Source organism: Lissotriton helveticus, chromosome 11 (genome assembly GCF_964261635.1).
Source record: "Lissotriton helveticus chromosome 11, aLisHel1.1, whole genome shotgun sequence".
Lineage (NCBI taxonomy): Eukaryota > Metazoa > Chordata > Amphibia > Caudata > Salamandridae > Lissotriton > Lissotriton helveticus.
This window is the reverse complement of record NC_136072.1, coordinates 470,077,885-470,095,787: the sequence shown is the minus strand read 5'-3', so window position 1 is coordinate 470,095,787 and position 17,903 is coordinate 470,077,885. Positions and strand designations below refer to the sequence as shown.

The following is a 17,903-nucleotide window of genomic DNA, read 5'->3' as shown; positions in this document are numbered from 1 at the left end:
TAATACAATATGTAATTGACATCACCGTCTCTCATCGTGCCGTAAGAGTGAATGGGCACTCTTCAACAGTAAAGGTTGTGAGAAGTTGGCCTGGCATATGATGTCCACTATTCTAGTGCCTGAAAACAACTAGGGTTGGCTCCTAATCAGCAAGGCTGAGCCACAAATCTATAAACAACAAAGAACTAATGCCTATACTGATGTTGATTTGAAAAAAGTTTGGCCACCAGAACAAAGAAGGTTTATCCAAGCTGGGGTATGCTTATAGATTGCTTTTTATTTTAATATCTAGGTCAAAGAAAAAGGGGTATATTTGTATTAATCATATACAGTTGAACAAGAACAACATTTTTTATAAGGATTTTTTATAAGGATTTCACCATAACTCAAAAAACCAATCAATTTGAGAAAGATAAAAAGAATTTTAGAATTGAGAACGTATATCCGTTCCTTCAACCTGATTTTTACACCAAGTTAGATTCTAGGAGATACTTGTCTGATAATCGAGGCAGATCCCGTAACAAGTTCATTACATTCTCGGACACCTCCTCCTCGGGGGACGATAGCGATATAAACAACAGCAGACCTAATAATAAAAATCGCAAATGGAACCAAATGCAACAGCCTCAAGGACAGTCATCAAATTCTTCTTTTTTAGGACGGGGCCAAACGAGCTCCAGAGGGAGGCAACGTTACAATCAACCTTGGGAAATGACCACCCGCCAAAAACAATACAAAAACTAGCAGTCTCCCCGATTTTTAATCTTTCAAATAGGAAATTAACAACAGCTGAGGAAAGCATTTTATCCAAAGGATTATCGTTCGTGCCATCAAAAAAACGGATTTTGTCAAGATGAAGACTGAGTTCATTGAATTCTGTCGTAAATTGCGCCTCACCACATTTTTTGCGGATAATCCCTCTTCTACACCTTCAGAAGTCACAGGATTACGTAAAAAATCCACGTTCTGTCCTCCTGGGAATAAAGTACCAAAGGAAGTAGTAACCTTTGAAAGAACTGTCCTTTCTGCCATTACGGATATGGAGAAACAAAAAAAGTTCGTGAAATTCAATATCTCTAAGGATGAAACAAATGCCCTCTCTATGTTAAGAAATGACAACACAATTACCATCAAACAAGCCGACAAGGGCGGATCGATTGTCATTTGGGACACCAATGATTATACAACTGAAGTATTGAGGCAGCTAAATGACCAGACGTGTTACCGCAAGATCGGTAAAGACCCCACATTGGAATTCCAAAACCTTCTATTTCCCATCTTACAAGAAGGTTTTGAGGCAGGCTTTTTAGGCCCTAAAGAGCTGGAATATTTACGAAATAAACATCCTAAAGTACCCCTTTTTTATGTCCTTCCAAAGGTCCATAAACATCTAACTAAGCCACCAGGTAGACCCATTGTGGCGGGGTGTGATTCCCTGTTGGAACCGGTGGCTAAGTACGTCGACTGTTTTTTGAAACAATTCATGGACTTAGTTGTTTCTTACTTAAAAGATACAACAGATTTTATTACTAAGCTGGAAGGCATCAAATTTGAAAAGGAAAAAGATTTACTTGTAACACTGGACGTTACACAGCTCTACACACAAATACCTCAGGATGAGGCTGTGGCAGTTTTGGAATACTTCTTGGACCTGCGATCTAGACCCGTCCAGGTACCCACAAAATTCCTAGTGGATTTGGCATCTTTTGCCTTAAAAAAGAACTATTTCAGTTTCGGAAACGAATTCTACCTCCAAATAAAGGGGGTTGCCATGGGGTGTCCCTTTGCGCCGGAGTTGGCAGTATTATTTATGTCACTCTATGAGGACAAGTACATCCACAATAACAACCCTTTCAAAGAATATATCGCCACATGGTGGCGTTTCATAGACGATGTCTTCATGATTTGGACTGGGGGAGAAGAAAGTCTAATGTCATTTTACAATTGGCTTAACGCTAGAACACCGGACATACAATTTAGCATATCACACTCAGCTAAAAAAATCTCCTTCCTGGATGTTGAAGTTTTTCCATTAGAAGGTACATTAGCAACATCTCTTTTCACCAAACCCACTGACAGGAACAAAGCATTACTCTTCTCAAGCAATCATCCGCGGAGTTTAAAGGAAAACTTGCCCTATGGGCAATTTCTGCGAATTCGTAGAAATTGCTCACTACACGAGGACTACAAATTTCATGCTGAAAATCTAGTGTCCAAATTGTGTGACAGGGGATACCCTAAAAAACTTGTCCGAAATTCCATGAAAAGGGCCAGATGGACCCCGAGAGAGAGTCTCCTCGAAAGGAAAAATAAATCCACTTCCAATAGGCAAGTCTGTGTAACTACTTACTACCCAAATGCCAATAATCTTTAAAAAATCATTATTCAAAATTGGCATCTTGTAAAAAACTTGGACACTAGCCTGCAAGTTCCCCGCTGTTCGCTTTCAAAAAAGAGAGCAGCGTGGCTAACCATGTAATAAGAGCTGGAACAAAAAAAGACAAACAACCATCGTTGAGACAGATGATGGGATTATCACCCATTACAGGCCACCACAAATGTGGGACTTGCCTTTGCTGCGAATTGACCATCGAGGGATCCCTTTTTCAACATCATGGGATATCATGGAAACATGATAGTTTCAGCAATTGTAGAACCAAATATGTAGTCTACGGCATTACCTGTCCGTGTGGACTACTTTACATTGGGAAGACCAATCAGGAAATTCGGACTCGAATCACTCAACATAAATCCAGAATAAAGAATGGGATTGACACTGCCCCACTGGTTAATCACTGGAAACGTTGTAAACATCTGCTGAGTGATATCAAATGGACTGTGATCTCCCGTGTCGAAAAGGATCCACGAGGAGGAGATATGGATCAGAAACTATCTAAAAGAGAAGCCTACTTAATTGTAAAATTTGACACAGCAGTGAGAGGACTGAACGAGATATCAGAGATTTATAAACTCTAATAAGGGATCGCTGTCTGTTTATACCCTTCAACAAGGTTACACAGAAGTTGTCTTTATAAGACACTGCGCCTGCGCAACCAACACTACATGATGAGAAGCCTCGCAAGCTGGACATTGTTCCACGCATGCGCATTCAAGTAGTATATACTGAGAAGTCCTGCCAGTCGAACCACACTCCACGCATGCGCGGGAGACTAGTGCCATCGGGGACGCCGATTTTCCGAGACACCCAGTGCTCAATACCGGTAAGCTTGAGCGCGATTCGTGTATACTTCAGAATCTTGCGTACACACTACCGGAGCGCGAACCTAAAAAGCCTTTACTTTTCTTTTCTAATAGAGGCTGCTAAATCAAGAAAGTTTGATTTCTTCAATCAATTATCCCGTTCTAGGACGTAATTTTTCACGATCCCCCGGTAAGAACCCTAATATCCAATGCCAGTCTATGAGCACCGCACCTGGTCCCGTTACCATACTAAATGGACGTTGTTCTTTTACAGGCCCTTCTTCTCTACTTGAACTTGTAACAACGTAGCCACCATATACATTCAAGGTAAACATTCTCTGGGATGATGGCCACGTTAAGTCCACTCTAATTCCTTCTCTATACTTATGTAGTTTTTATTGTTTTTTGTTATCACACAGGCACTATCCCTTTCTCGGATACTCTCCATAGTGGTAAGCAGAAGGAACCTTGGGTGGTCATGCACTCGAGTGTCTTGATATTCTAAAAAAGGTTTTCAGATGTACACAATAGAATTCTTTTTCTTTTTTCCTTAGAGCTACCTGGCCCTGATGAAAATCCCTGCCAACTCTTGGGGATTTGAAACGCGTAGGCCCTTTCATGTCCAGTGTCTGCTCCCCCTTTATGGTTTCTCCTGTAGTGTGAACATATTGGCACATTACTGGTTAAAAATTGTTGTATATATTGTTTTTGATTTCACATTTGATTCTGCTGATTCATTTTGATTTATACCTGTAAATATAATTGTATAGATTGCGTATATAATTGTATAGATTGTAGCAGACCTAATACACCACACGATTATATATTTGTATTTAGTCGTGGTGTGTATTTGTATGTGTTTTGTGTATGAATGGTAAGGTATGATTGTGATATGACTGAATTCGGTATGCATGTTGAATTTTAATAATTCACTGGTTTTTTGTCCATATTTTCCCCTGTGTTTATAAAAAATGTTGTTCTTGTTCAACTGTATATGATTAATACAAATATACCCCTTTTTCTTTGACCTAGATATTAAAATAAAAAGCAATCTATAAGCATACCCCAGCTTGGATAAACCTTCTTTGTTCTGGTGGCCAAACTTTTTTCAAATCAACATCAGTATAGGCATTAGTTCTTTGTTGTTTATACACTATTCTAGTGGGCACATTGCACCAGTCCAAATGACCCCTATTGATGGTAGGTTTAAAGTCAACCTTATAGAAAGCTTTCCTAGTGTGATAGGTGTGAGAGCAGCCTTCAGGCTAAGACATAGAGGCGAGTTAAGCAAGTTGTTTTACCAGTCTATAATCTATTGAATGATCAAATGAAAGTACAGCACACAAGGTATATACCAAATATATATGTACTTATTCTAAACACAACCCCTCTGGTCTCTTTATGAGGCTAGAGGTAAAAGTAAAATATAAGGAACTTAGTTAGCATACGTTAAGTTGCACAGTATACGTTATGCCCTAGGGGTCTCACAAACCATATACTAAAATAGTGGTATAAGAACCACGTGAAGGATAGAAGTCAGGCCTAGGGCCTGTAGAACCGCTGGGGCAACCAGGAACCAACCCAAGATAGGGACACAGGAGACCCACGGGAGACGCGTGCAGTGTCTAAACACAGCCGAAAATCACCATTGACCTTCTATGGAGAACGAACAAGTTACAAATTTAAAGATTAAGGGAGGAGCTTAGCGGGCATCCGAGATGGCCGCGTGAGCACAGCGCTCCCCGGACCCCCGCCGCTCCCGGCATAATATCCTGCATGAATCCTGATTTTTCGCGAGGATTTGTATAGAGGACGCCGGGCTGATCTACCTGGACCTTTCAGGACTTTCTTTTGACACCGGGTGCCCGAGTTATGGTGTATTGAACTTTTGGGCTCCGCCCTTGAGGTGCGCCCGGGACTGGGTGAGGTTCGGTGGCCGTCTTGGAGTTGAACAACAACGGCAGGGGGATTGGACTTGTGGGTCCCCTTCTTAAGTTTCGGTTTCGATTCTGCCCCTGCCTGGGACATTGGCGAGAGGGTCGGGCCAGAGCTTGCTTCAAGACACGCGTCGGCTGTCGGGCCTTTGGCCGGACTATTCTCCTATTTGGCTGGCCCTATCCTGGTTATACCCTTGTTACGGTCCATTGGTCCCGAAGCCTCCATTTCTGGTGCCCGGTCCGTTGACCCTGGTGAATCTCCTTGTGACGCATCTCCAAAATGGCGGGCAGAGGGGACCGGGAGACGCGCAAGACGAAGACACCTCTGCGCGGGGGTCCGGTCCAATCCAACGTTATGGACCGTTATACCCATTCTAAGGGGTCCCCCGGAGCTGCCCTGCCCGGTCCCAGTGCATCTGACCACGTCGTGGATGCGTCGACGGAGCCTTCCTTGCAGGACATCATGGGCGCCATTTCCGGCATGAGGGAGTCAATAGGCCAACAATACGAAACCTTGACCCACAAAATTGACACCGTGGCGATCGATGTGACTCTGATTCGAGCCGATCTCTCCAAAACGAACGAAAAGGTGAAATCGTTGGATATCAAATCATCCAGCCTCACGGCGGACGTCTCTGAGATACAGACGGAGATTGGCAATCTCCGTAGGGTGAACGATTTCATGACCCGACGCTTGGATGACTTTGAGAACAGGGCACGTCGCTGTAATGTTCGCGTGGTTGGAGTACCGGAGAACCCAGAACCCCACTCGGTTGATCTCCTGGTTGAAGATCTGATCCAGAACCACCTTTCTCCGTCTGGCCTTAGTAAATTCTTCACAGTGGAACGTGCACATCGTGTTCCGGGGGGCCAGGGTAAGCCGGGCGCCCCGCCGAGACCTATTGTTGCCAAGCTTTTCCACTATAGAGATCGGGACGCTATCCTGCAGGCATCGCGGGTGAAGGGCCCGGTGGCCTTTGAGAATGCCACGGTGAACTTTTATCCGGACTTTTCCCAACAGGTCCAGAAGCAGCGGATGGGATTTCGTGGTGCCAAGAAGCGTCTTAGGGACTTGGGGATGCGCTACGCTATGCTCTTTCCGACCAGGCTGCGGGTTGAGTATAATGACCGAACTTTCTTTTTTGATCGGCCGGATGCTGTGAATGACTGGCTGGACTCCTTGCCTAACCGACCTCCTGAGACTGAGTCCGATGCCCACCCGGGCGGTGCTGAAGGTGGTGTAGAGAGCTGAACATTTCGTCTATGCCTGGTGCTTTGTTTTGTATAACTCTTCCAGGAGTATGTGCCTTTGTTCCTCTACCGCTTATGTGATGTGATGTATGTTCTTTTTCTCGTCACTGGTTTTGATCGGGGTGGCGGGTGGGACGGGGCCTTTCCTCCTCCGGGGTCTTTGTGTAGAATAGGGGTTCTTGGGCGACAGGCACACTGCAGGTTGGGGTGGCTTTTTAGCTTTTTGCAGGGGTGCAGGGTGGGGGGTGTTTTCTTGTTCTTTTGGGGATGGGTGGTTGGGAAGTTCGTTGTTTGTGTGTTCTGTTTTCAAGGCGACTTTATCCTGTATTTGAAGATGTTTCCGGTGTCATGCTCATTGGTGGGGGGTTTTGGCTTTGTGGGGTGGGATGGGGGGTAGCGGGTTGAGATTTGTTTCGTGGAACGTTAACGGTCTGGGAGATAGTATCAAACGAAGTGTGGTGTTGAAATGTATACGACGTTTATCTCCTGATATTGTTTTTCTGCAGGAGACTCATTTGGTAGGCAATGTTTGTCATGCAATGAATAGGTGGGGCTATCGCCTCGTAGCACATTCGGGGTTTACCTCTGGTTCTCGGGGTGTGGGTATCCTTGTTCGGGCTTCCCTCCCCCTGGCTATTGATGATGTGATTCAGGATGATCGGGGGCGATATGCTGTCCTTGTGGGTCGCTATGAGGGTCGTGCCCTCTCCTTATTTACTGTTTATGTGCCCCCCGGCTTGCAGACTTCCACCTTTTCAGATTTGGGCCGTGTCTTGTTAGACCTCCCTGATAGTACTCTCTTTTTGGCTGGTGATTTTAATTCGGTGTTCTCCGGTCTCCACGATCGCCACCCCCCTAGAGACACTCCTGTGGCCCAACAGTGGTTGGGTGGATTTTTGGATACCTTTGGCTTGGTGGATTGCTGGAGGCTTTTGCATCCTACTCAGCTTCAATACACCTTTCATTCTGGGGCCCACGGGAGTCTGTCTAGGCTGGATTATTTCCTGATGCCTGCGGCTCAGTCACCAGCGGTGCGTGAGATTGTGCATCTGCCCAGGGGTATTTCAGACCACTCTCCGCTCTGGCTTCGTTTTGAGGTTGGGGTGGAGGCAGTGGGCCGGGTAGCTCCCATCAATCCGTGGTACCTTACCTCCCCCGAGACCCGCAGCCGTTTGCTTAAGTCTTTGGACGCGTATTTCCTGGATAATGAGGGGTCGGTTTCCTCAGCTGTGTCCTTATGGGAGGCCTTTAAAACGGTGATTCGTGGGCAGGCCCTCTCCCTTATTGTTGAAGCTTAGAGGGCGAGGAATAGGGAGGTGGTGGACCTTGAGGGAGAGATTTCTGCATTGGAGGGTGCTTTGGAATCTGGTGTCACGTCTGCGAAACTCCACGCCCTGGGTCTGAAACAATATGCCTATAAATCCATGGTCACGGATGCTGCTAAAGTGATGTTTCGGGAGCAACAGGGTCGTTTGTATGACGTGGGTGACAAAGCGGGAAAATTGCTGGCATGGCTGGATAAAAAGGAGAGGGCCAATCGTGTGGTACCCGTGATTCAGTCTTCGAGTGGTGAGAGTGTGACTGACCCTATTGGCATAGTTGACCGTTTTGCTGAGTACTTCCGTGTGGTGTATACCCCTGTGTCTGTGAGAGATGTGGCTGACTCTCGCCTTCTATTGCGTGATATTGCTCTGCCCAGTGTCTCTGATTTGGATCGTGTAGCGTTGGATTCCCCCTTTACTGTTGATGAGATAGCTACTGCCATCCGTTCACTCCGTTCGGGCAAGGCATTGGGCCCGAACGGGTTGCCGATTGAACTGTACAAGTTGCGTCCCGATAGAGTGGCGCCATATCTTCGCGCCATGTTTCTGGAGTCTCGGGAATGGGGTATTCTCCCTTATGATCAGCGACTGGCCACGATAGTTGTCATCCCCAAGGATGGTAAACCGCGGGACCTTTGTTCATCCTATAGGCCCATATCCCTCCTAAATGTTGAACCCAAGGTATTGGCGAAACTCCTGGCGTCCCGCCTCCTGACGGTCATTAGTGGCTTGGTCCATCCGGATCAATCCGGATTTATCCCGCATCGCAACACGGCTCTGAACCTACGTCGTCTCCACGGCGCGATTGCGAGGGCGGGGCTTCTGACGGAGCCGGCCATTTTGGCGTCATTGGATGCCTCAATGGCTTTTGATACGGTGGAGTGGCCTTATTTTTGGGCGACTCTTGAGAAATTTGGTTTCGGGCCCGAGTTTATTGGGTGGATCAAGTTATTATATGCGGAACCTCTTGCACAAGTAGTGGTAAATGGTAGAGTTTCGGCCCCTTTCACCCTCGGTAGGGGTACCCGTCAGGGATGCCCCTTGTCTCCATTGCTTTTTGCACTCGCCTTGGAACCTTTGGCTGCTTGGCTTCGGTGGGAGCCTTCGCTCAAGGGGATTCGCTGGTCTCCGGAATTTGAGGACCGCGTTTCGCTTTATGCGGACGACATTCTTTTATATCTCACCTCCCCGCGTAAATCTCTGACAGTTTTGTTTGATGTTCTCACTTCATTTGGTGCCAACTCGGGCCTCGTTATTAACTGGGCCAAGTCCTGCGTCTATGTTCTTTCGGGTATTTTACCCCCGTTGCCGAGCAGACTTCCTATCCAGGTGGTCCAGTCTGGCTTTAAATATTTGGGGATTTTTATTACGTTGGACTCCTCGCTCCGATTTGAGCGTAATCTCCTCCCCCCGTTGCTTCGATTGCGACTGGACGTGGCCCGTTGGCGTAAGCTTCCTTTGTCTCCTCTGGGCAGGGCGGCCCTGTTTAAAATGATGTCCCTGCCGCGGTTCCTTTACGCGCTCCAGAACTCCTATGACGCTATCCCCAAGACCTATTTCCGAGAGATCGAGAGTCTTCAAAGGCAATTGATTTGGGACGGGCGTCCACGTATTGCCCTAGCTAAACTCACCATCCCTTGGTACGACGGGGGCATGGCGCTCCCCGATATTAAGCGATATTATTGGGCTTCCCAGCTGTCTGCTATTAATCACGTGATGTTTTCACCGGGTCGAAATCCTGCATTCGAGATGGATAGACTTCAGCTGCCGGGTGGGGACTTTAATAGAGCGCTTTATTCTCGAACAGCTGGGCGCCATCTTGTGGGCCCGTCCAGGATTGCAGTCACTGTGTGGCGAGCCGCGAATGTGAGTTTGGGATGGGAGGATCGTATGACGCTGGCGACGCCGCTTTATGCCTCGGAGCGTTTGGGGTGTCTCTGGTCCACTAAGGGCTTCGACCGCTGGGATATGATTGGTATATGTAGGGTGGGTGATGTATGTTCGAACGGTAGAGTGAAGTCGTTCCAGGCCCTTCAAGAGGAGTATGGTTTGAATGGTAGGGAATTTTTTCGCTATCTGCAGGTCCGTCACGCCCTCGCCTCAGTCTTGACTCCTGATGAGGCCCTGCCCGAGTCTTCCCCCCTCGAAGATCGTGTCCTTGATGGGCACCTGCCTGATAGTACCATTTCCCTGATCTATAAGAAGCTGATCAATAATCGGGCGGACTTATTGGTCCGACTTCGGGAGGCTTGGGTCGGCGATGGGTTGGAGCTGGACGACGAGGATTGGCAATCAGCGCTCTCTTCTCCCAAGGAGGTTGCCATTCCTGCCCGTCTCCGTTTGGTTCAACTCAAAATTCTTCATCGAGTATATGTCACTGGTCCGCGTCTGGTAACGATGGGCTTTTCCTTGGATGGGTTATGTAAGCGTGGTTGTGGGTCGAGTGCTACTTTTTTACACATTCTTTGGGAATGCCCGGTTGTGGTTGCTTACTGGACTGCTGTGCTTGAGGTGATGACTGCGGTGACGGGTGTTGCCCTGCGGCCGGAGCCTCGACGATGTCTGTTGAATGTGTGGGAGCCCACTGACTATTCTGTGGCCCAGACCAGATGGGCTACCTTGGGTTACATGATTGCGAAACGGGATATTGCGCAACTCTGGGGCGCGTCCAGGCCCCCTGAGGTCTCGAAATGGGAGGACAACATGGACTGGTCCATGTTTCGTGAGAAGACTGTTTATGTGGCCAGGGGCAGACCCAGGGCGTGGACGAAGATTTGGGGCCAGTGGAATGACTATCGTGGGGATATCTGTACACCTCCCCTTGTAGGCTCTACTGATGTTGTCCTATCTCCCTAGGCGAGCGTTCCCGGAACCCTTTCATACTGTTTTTTGAATTTCCGATTCTCCCCGCTGCTCCCCCCCCCCCCGACCTTGTTGGAGCCTCAGGGCTCTTGGTAGGTTCTCCTGCTTGTAGACCATCACCTCCGTTCTTTGGGCTGACCTTGATTACCGTACATTCGCCTTCTAGTGTTTGTTTTTCTTTTTGTATAAAATAAAAAATTCACTATGCTCTGTGACATGTTGGGAGTACTGCTGGGTGTTGATTTGTGCCTGACCACGGGTGTACACTTCTGATCCATGCCTTGTGCCTTATTATTAGCGGCCAGCCCGTGAGGTTGTAGGCCCATTCCTGTACTTTTCTATGCTTGCTCGAATAAAGGTTTTAAAAAAAAAAAAAAAAGATTAAGGACACTTGGGAGTGAACTACAATGGAACCCTTTTAGACCAGGACACTTCGAGAGTCAAGACCCACGGGAGCACCGGAGTACTCGTGTTACCTCACCCAGGGAAGCCGGGTGCATAGGTGTCTTTTGGTGTCGGGTTTCGTCGTCGATTCCAATGGAGAGCTGCGAAGAAGTGCTGCAGGCGACCAGAGGAAAAGTGTCCGGGTGGATCCGAGGGTGGATCGGAGCTGTGAAGAACCTGAAAGCAGAGGGGACAGAGTCTGGGTCACTAGCCAATGACCAGGATGGCGACAGGAAGATGCCAGCCGATGTCAGGTGCTTCCAAGTGAAGTAGGTGAAGCTTGACTCTTCAGCCACGAGGACCAGGAGGCGTTGACGACGACCAGGAGCTGGATTCGAGCTGTCCCACGAAGGATGTCAAGTGCTGCAGCGTCAGAATCCGGATTGGACCCAACAAGCCTTGGCAACAGCAACCCACGCAAGATGACAAGATTGGCTTCGGTGCAGACCAGCAAGGTCTGAGGGATTCACCCTTTCGAGGGGAGTCAGAGCACGTCTGGAGCAACCAGGAAAGCTCAAGAAACAAAGGATTGTCCTTCGTGGGGGCCCACTAGCCAACGGACTAGGAACCGCGAAGGAGACTCGAGCTGCAGTGAAGAAAGGGGACTCACGGGTCACTCGTGGAGTGCTGGCCTCTGTTCTTCGGTGCAAAAGGTGCTCGGGCAGGGGCTTCAAATACCCCAAAGCACAACTTCGGGAAACTCCGGGAAGTAGGCGCAGTCGCAAAAATGCAGGATGTCCAGGAGTTCCGGTCCCATGTCTCTCGTGTCCGCTACAGGTCTCAGGTCTGCTGGGAACTCGTGTCAGCTTCAGAGATATCTGGATGTCCGTGTCCTGTGTCACAGATTCTTCGGGATCCGGCGGGAGCCGCGAAAATGCAGACCGGCAAAGATGCTTCTTTGGTGCCTGTTTGAGCAGGGGGTCCCTCCTTGACCCCAAGGGAGATTCTTCAGCCTTTCAGTCGAAATGAAATGTGGAAGGTCCAGGATTTCTTCTTCAGAGTTTCGTCCAGGGTAATCTAAAGTCCTAGGGACTAGGCTCCTATACATATACTAAGTTTAGGGGTTGGACTAACTCTAGGGTCCCATCTACGGGAGGACCTGGGGAGGGGGTGGTTGCACCCCTTCCCCTTTGTCCAGTTTCGCGCCAGAGCTGGGGCTGAGTGCCCCAGCAACCGATTTGAACTGGGAAATGCATGAAGCACCGTGTGTGCCCCAGGCAGTGTCTGAAAAGCATCACTGAATGCAACCCACCCTGCCCCAATACACTAAATACACTAAAGACTGTATGAGGACCTCCCTGGAGAGGAAACCTATTGTCCAGGCCTCCCCTGCCGGAGTTTCATCCAGCAGCAGGAGGTCAGACTTGTGTCTGTGGCAGCAGCATCCATTTTGTGATGCTGGGGCTCTTTTAAACTTTAACCGGGTATACCAGTGTGTACATGTCTTCTCCCTCTAGAAAGGTGGAATTCTACAACCGCCACCATAACTGGCGGGGCGGGGGGGTAGGATTCCAAAGCGTTTGACACCAAACACAACATGTTTTGATAAAGCCAAGCGAAAGTTAGCATTAACTGCAAGGATTATAATGCACTTAAGAGTATATGGTATGGCTATATCATAGAACAGCTATAAGGAGGGATTTCCGAAAGCTGCAGAGGGGCTCAGCTCATGCTGGGGCACCCTCTGACACAAAACCAAGCACTCTGCCTTCAGAATTGTCAAGGCCTGCAATAGGAGGTTAATATGTGTCTATTTGTAAAGGTAGATATAGGTATACTATATCTAAGTAAGGGGTGCTTACACCACCTTACCCAGGCTGCAAGTGCAGACCTGTTGTGCCATTTTGGAAGGCTAACCAGGGGTGGCATAATACATGCTTCAGCCCCTGGTAGGCCTCTGGGGTCACTATGCCCTGGGTACCTAGGGTACCATATACTAGGGGCTCACAAGGTAGCTCAGTAACCAATCTGGTATGTACCTAAAGTACATGGAATACATTTTAGTGAGAAAGCAGATGGACTGGCGCCCTGAATAGCAGGGTCACAGTCCAACTAAGTCGAAAACCAGCAAAACAACAGGCAAAAAGTGGGGGTAACCATGCAGTAAGATTCTTCCTTCCTACAAAGGGGACCACATCTGATTCCCAGGCCTCCCTCAGTTTGTGAAGATAGCTGGGGTTTTATAGATTAAAGAGACATTGCCTCTTTGTGGCAGTTGAGCCTAGGGACATTACATTTAAGAAGGTTGAATACAGGACCATTTCCAGGTTCTTTCGGTATGGTGTCATGGTGTGTCTGATATGTAGGTAACAGAACAACTTGATATGTAGCAACCCAAATTTGTTGATTATTTCACCTAAGGAATTTATTTTATTGGACTTTGCTATGTGGCCTAGCATCGATATACTGAGCTAATCCCATTTTTTTATCCTCTTTAGTGTGTTGAACTTAGTGAATCATATTCCAACCCAAAGTGGAGTTTCTCATGTAATGTTTGTGGCCCAATGTAATTTTGTTGGGGGGCTTTCCATAAGTATAATATCTGAGAGAGACAATTAGTTATAGATTCCTTACCTTGTGAATTACCCCCCGGCGTCAGGCTGGATCCGGAGAATTTTTTGTCAGCAGTACCCCTGCGCGTCGAAAGGTGGCGTCGGTCGGCTCTGCATTTGTCGTTTGTGGCCCAATGTAATTTTGTTGGGGGGCTTACCATAAGTATATTATCTGAGAGAAACAATTAGTTATAGATTCCTTACCTTGTGAATTACCCCCCGGCGTCAGACTGTATCCGGAGAATTTTTTGTCAGCAGTACCCCTGCGCGTCGAAAGGTGGCGTCGGTCGGCTCTGCATTTGTCGTTGGCGTCGGGTCGCCGGGATGACGTCGCAGTAGCTACTTAGACACTGCCCTCGTTCGCTGGCGTCAGTTCTTTTACATGGCATTCCATGCCAGAAGAGCAGAGCCATGCAAGACACTGACCACTGGTGCACAAAACTAGGGCCCTGAAAGGGATTACCTGACCCTAGAAGTCAGTTTGCAGAACGGGGAGGATGGGTGCGTTGATAAGGAATCTATAACTAATCTATGTCTCTTACAGATATATCGTTCCCGAAGGTAAGTAACTTGTTCGTATGAAAGAGACAATAAGTTATAGATTCCTTACCTTGTGATTAGATACCCCAGCAATACCAACCCCGGAGGTGGGTCTGCGAGCCAAGTTCACACCAGAAAGTCCTGGAGAATGGAACGGCCAAAGAAGCTGTATCTCCGGACTTGGGTGTCCTGGCAGTAGTGTTTTGTGAACGTGTGCAGAGATGCCCACGTAGCTGCCTGACAGTTGTCATTGAGGGGGAATCCCCATCCCAAAGCAGTGGTAGCCACCGTCGCCCTGGTGGAATGGGCGCGCAATCCCACTGGAGGCTCCTTCTTTGCCAAAGAGTAGCAATCTTTGATACACAAAACAACCCACCTAGAGATGGTCCGTTTGTGCACGGCCCAACCTTTTTTGGCACCCACGTAGCCAACAAAGAGCTGGTCATCCACCCGGAATTGCTTGGTGCGATCGAAATAAAATGAAAACACACATTTGGATCCCGACGGTGGAGCCTCTCTTCCTCTTTAGAAGGATGCGGAGGCAGAAAGAAGGTGGGCAAAGAGATGGTTTGACCAATATGGAAATAAGTAACCACCTTGGGAAGAAAGGAAAGTCTGGTTCTGAGGACGACCTTGTCCGGATTAACAGCCAGAAAAGGAGGCTTTGAAGAAAGAGCTTGGAGCTCACTCACCCTACGAGCACAGGTGATGGCAACCAGAAAGACAGTCTTTAAAGTAAGAAGTCTCAGAGGACAGGTATGCAGTGGCTCAAAAGGAGCGCACATAAGGTAAGTAAGAACCTCCTGACTAGAAGACATTACATATAAGTTGCTTACCACCGACTTTAAGTAGCACTGCAAGTGTTTTGTGACTGCAAATGCGGTCACAAAACAATGGTACATACCCTTCTGATTTGCTATTATGACGCTCTTGGCACGCCCCTTACTAATAGCGACTCGCAAACACTATTATACGAGTCACGGACTCAAAATAGCGTTTGTACATTCCGCCACCCTTTCTGCGGTCGCAAATGCGCCAACTTCCCATTTTGCAACTGCAAAAACAGTTCGTACATCTGTCCTATGGACTGTTGTAGAGTAGTAGTCATAACCTAGTTGTCTTGTTTCTTTGTTTTACATGCAGTGTGGGGAGCCTTATGTCTTGACCTGTCACAGAGTTTCCGTGACTGCTGTGTGTTGTCTTTGTCTACATGAATGATTGTCTCTGCACTGTTTATGCAAGTGAACTAAGAAAGGGAGGTGTGTAGTATCCTGTGTGTCCCCATTCCCTGTATGTCTGAGCAAGTATCTGGAATGCTGAGAGTGAATGATGTAATAAAATGTTGATTTGTGGCCTGGAGTGGAAGCTAGGAGGTAGAGACAGTTGGAGGAAGGATGGAGCTCTGACAGGATCTACCTACTGTTGCTGTAACCTATGGGCCTAACATGAAATAAAGAACTTCCTACCTGAGTAGCTCCATACCTGTGTATGAAAACCCTTCGCTCTTACTTCAACAGCCACTTGCCAAACTCAGAATGATCCCCTAAATTTCCTACCTGTAACATTGGATTGACCACTTAATGAATCCAAATGCATAAGGGTTAGCACTGGTTTGCGAAAAACAGCTGATCTCAAAGTGAACATGGATGACTCCATGGTTCCTGCCGGTACAAATAAGGTCTGGATATTCCTTCTGTAAAAAACGTCTGAGTATTTTTGAAATATTTAAAGCTAATCTAAATAGATTCTCTATTGCATGAAGGCACTATGAAAGACTAGAAAATCTGTAACTGAAACCACAGTAAAAAACGAAAATGGAGACAAAACACATTTGGCTGTGCCTTTCTGAAAAATACCATATCATTATTTAAAACATACTTAAGAAACGTTATTTTTTTCCTCCCAGCTCTTCGGCGATGTCTGCTACAACTGCAATCATGTGATTGAGGGAGATGGTAAGCTATTTTTGCTGTGTCAACTTTTCTTAAGACATTTGTTAATGCAGTTTTTTTTAAGACATTGTCCAATAGCCACTGCTTTGAATGACCGTGTTTTCCATGTTTCCTGTGTAGCACATTTTCTGCTGATAGGTGTAAACTGGATAATCCTTCATAGCCACTCTAGAAGTAGGAAGGAATTGAAGTGGTGAAGGAGTTAACGAAATCTGAACCTGGCAGTTGTAAGAGGGCTTACCGCATGCTATTGCCCTAATATTGCAATTGTGATGTTTATTCTTTGTATTTCACTTTGTGTTTTATTAACTTAGTTACTAATTAGGAACATCACTTCAAAGGTTCTCCTACGAAGATATGTGCCCAAAAAAAGTACATATTTCCTTCAATGTGGTAATGCTGAAGATAAAAGCCCTTAAGATGATGAAAACATATTCTTGGATCTGCAGGATGCCCATGGTCTGGACATATCACCAGACTTTGTCCTTTCTTCCTCTAATCCTTCCACAGTTACACAGGAATCTGCCTCCTTCGCTCCAATGATTCAGAGGACATCAGAAGTGTTGGACCTAAACCTACAATCCAGAGAGGCAAAGACTAATATGCTCACTAAGGTCCTTCACCCGGTCAAATACATGAGAGACTTCTCCTCCCTATGAACGAGGCCCTGTTGAATGCACTGCTGGGCACCTGCACGAAGCCAGTATCTTGTGCCCCCAAGTCAATAGACATTTTGCAAACTGGCACAAACCTGCCTCGGGGGATACAGACTTCCTTATCAAACCCCTAACCAGAAAGCCTGGTGGTGCAGGCATCTAAAAGTGGTCTCAGTCCCAATGCGTCTCCCACTATCGCTAGTCAGGGAGTCAGAATGTAAGGGGATATTTGCCAAGGGAATCTTCTTCTCTGCCTACCTTCCTCCAAAGTCACTGAACCCCTCCTACGTCCTTCAGAGCTACTCGCATGAATTGTGGGACAGAGTGGTGGACATCTTGCCAGCTGCCCCTGATGACATTCGACACATCCTGCATCAACTAATCCAAGACTTCCAGGACACAAGCCACACGTTCAGGGCTGAATTCATACTTCAACATATTTATTTATTTATTATATTTCTTAAGCGCACTGTCACCTGGCAGGCATCCTGGCGCTAACACTTTCAGAGATACGCAGTTGTGGGGCCATACAGAAAAAACACCTAACTAGAGTTCCAAGGGCAAGGTGTTCCAAAGCTTTGCAGCTGCCACCTCAAAGGATCTGCCACCTGATCTTACCTTCCTGCATCTAGGTACCTTCACTAGTTTTGCCCCTGATGAGTGCAAAGTTCTTAAGGGGACATTCCAAGCAAATTTCTTTTGGAAGGATACAGGACCCAACCCATTCAGGGCTTTGAACACTACACAGAGAGATTTATAATGGACTCTTTGTCTCAGTGGAAGCCAGAGTAATCCTGCTAAAGCCAGGGAGGAGGAGGACCTTCTAGGCCAGCCAAGAACTAATTTGGCTACCATGAACTGAATCCTCTGCAACCTGTCAAATAGAAAGTTGGAGGACTCCAGCAACAAGGCATTACAGTAGTCTAATCTAATGAGAATGGTACTGCGTGTTAGCAGTGTGCGAGCCAGAGGGGGCAGCAACGGAAACATTTTCCTCAATGATCTGATGATCGCAAGGCAACAGCCCAGTGTTTTCGTCACCTGTGCTTCCAGAGTAAGTTTACTATCAAAGGTCACCCCCAAGTTACGAACTGTCTTTACAGGCTGAATGGCAGTCGGGGTGTCCATGGGCCAGAAATTACTGGGCAGCCTGGAGGGAATCCTTTCCGTAGTGCAATAAAGCACC

The 17,903-nt window shown here is 47.2% G+C and overlaps 1 protein-coding gene across 11 annotated transcripts in view; it reads left to right on the top strand.

Annotated features, from left to right (window-relative positions):
* The window catches only part of LIMS2 (LIM zinc finger domain containing 2), a 470,048-nt gene that overhangs the window by 361,719 nt on the left and 90,426 nt on the right, over window positions 1-17,903 (top strand). For all 11 annotated transcript variants that reach the window (XR_013602372.1, XR_013602371.1, XM_078666051.1 and 8 more), the window contains one exon: window positions 16,016-16,064. Coding sequence is in view for 9 of the 11 variants with exons in the window: in XM_078666051.1 (XP_078522177.1) it covers window positions 16,016-16,064 (49 nt within the window). In the remaining 2 variants the exon portion in view is untranslated. The remainder of the gene's footprint in view (window positions 1-16,015; window positions 16,065-17,903) is intronic.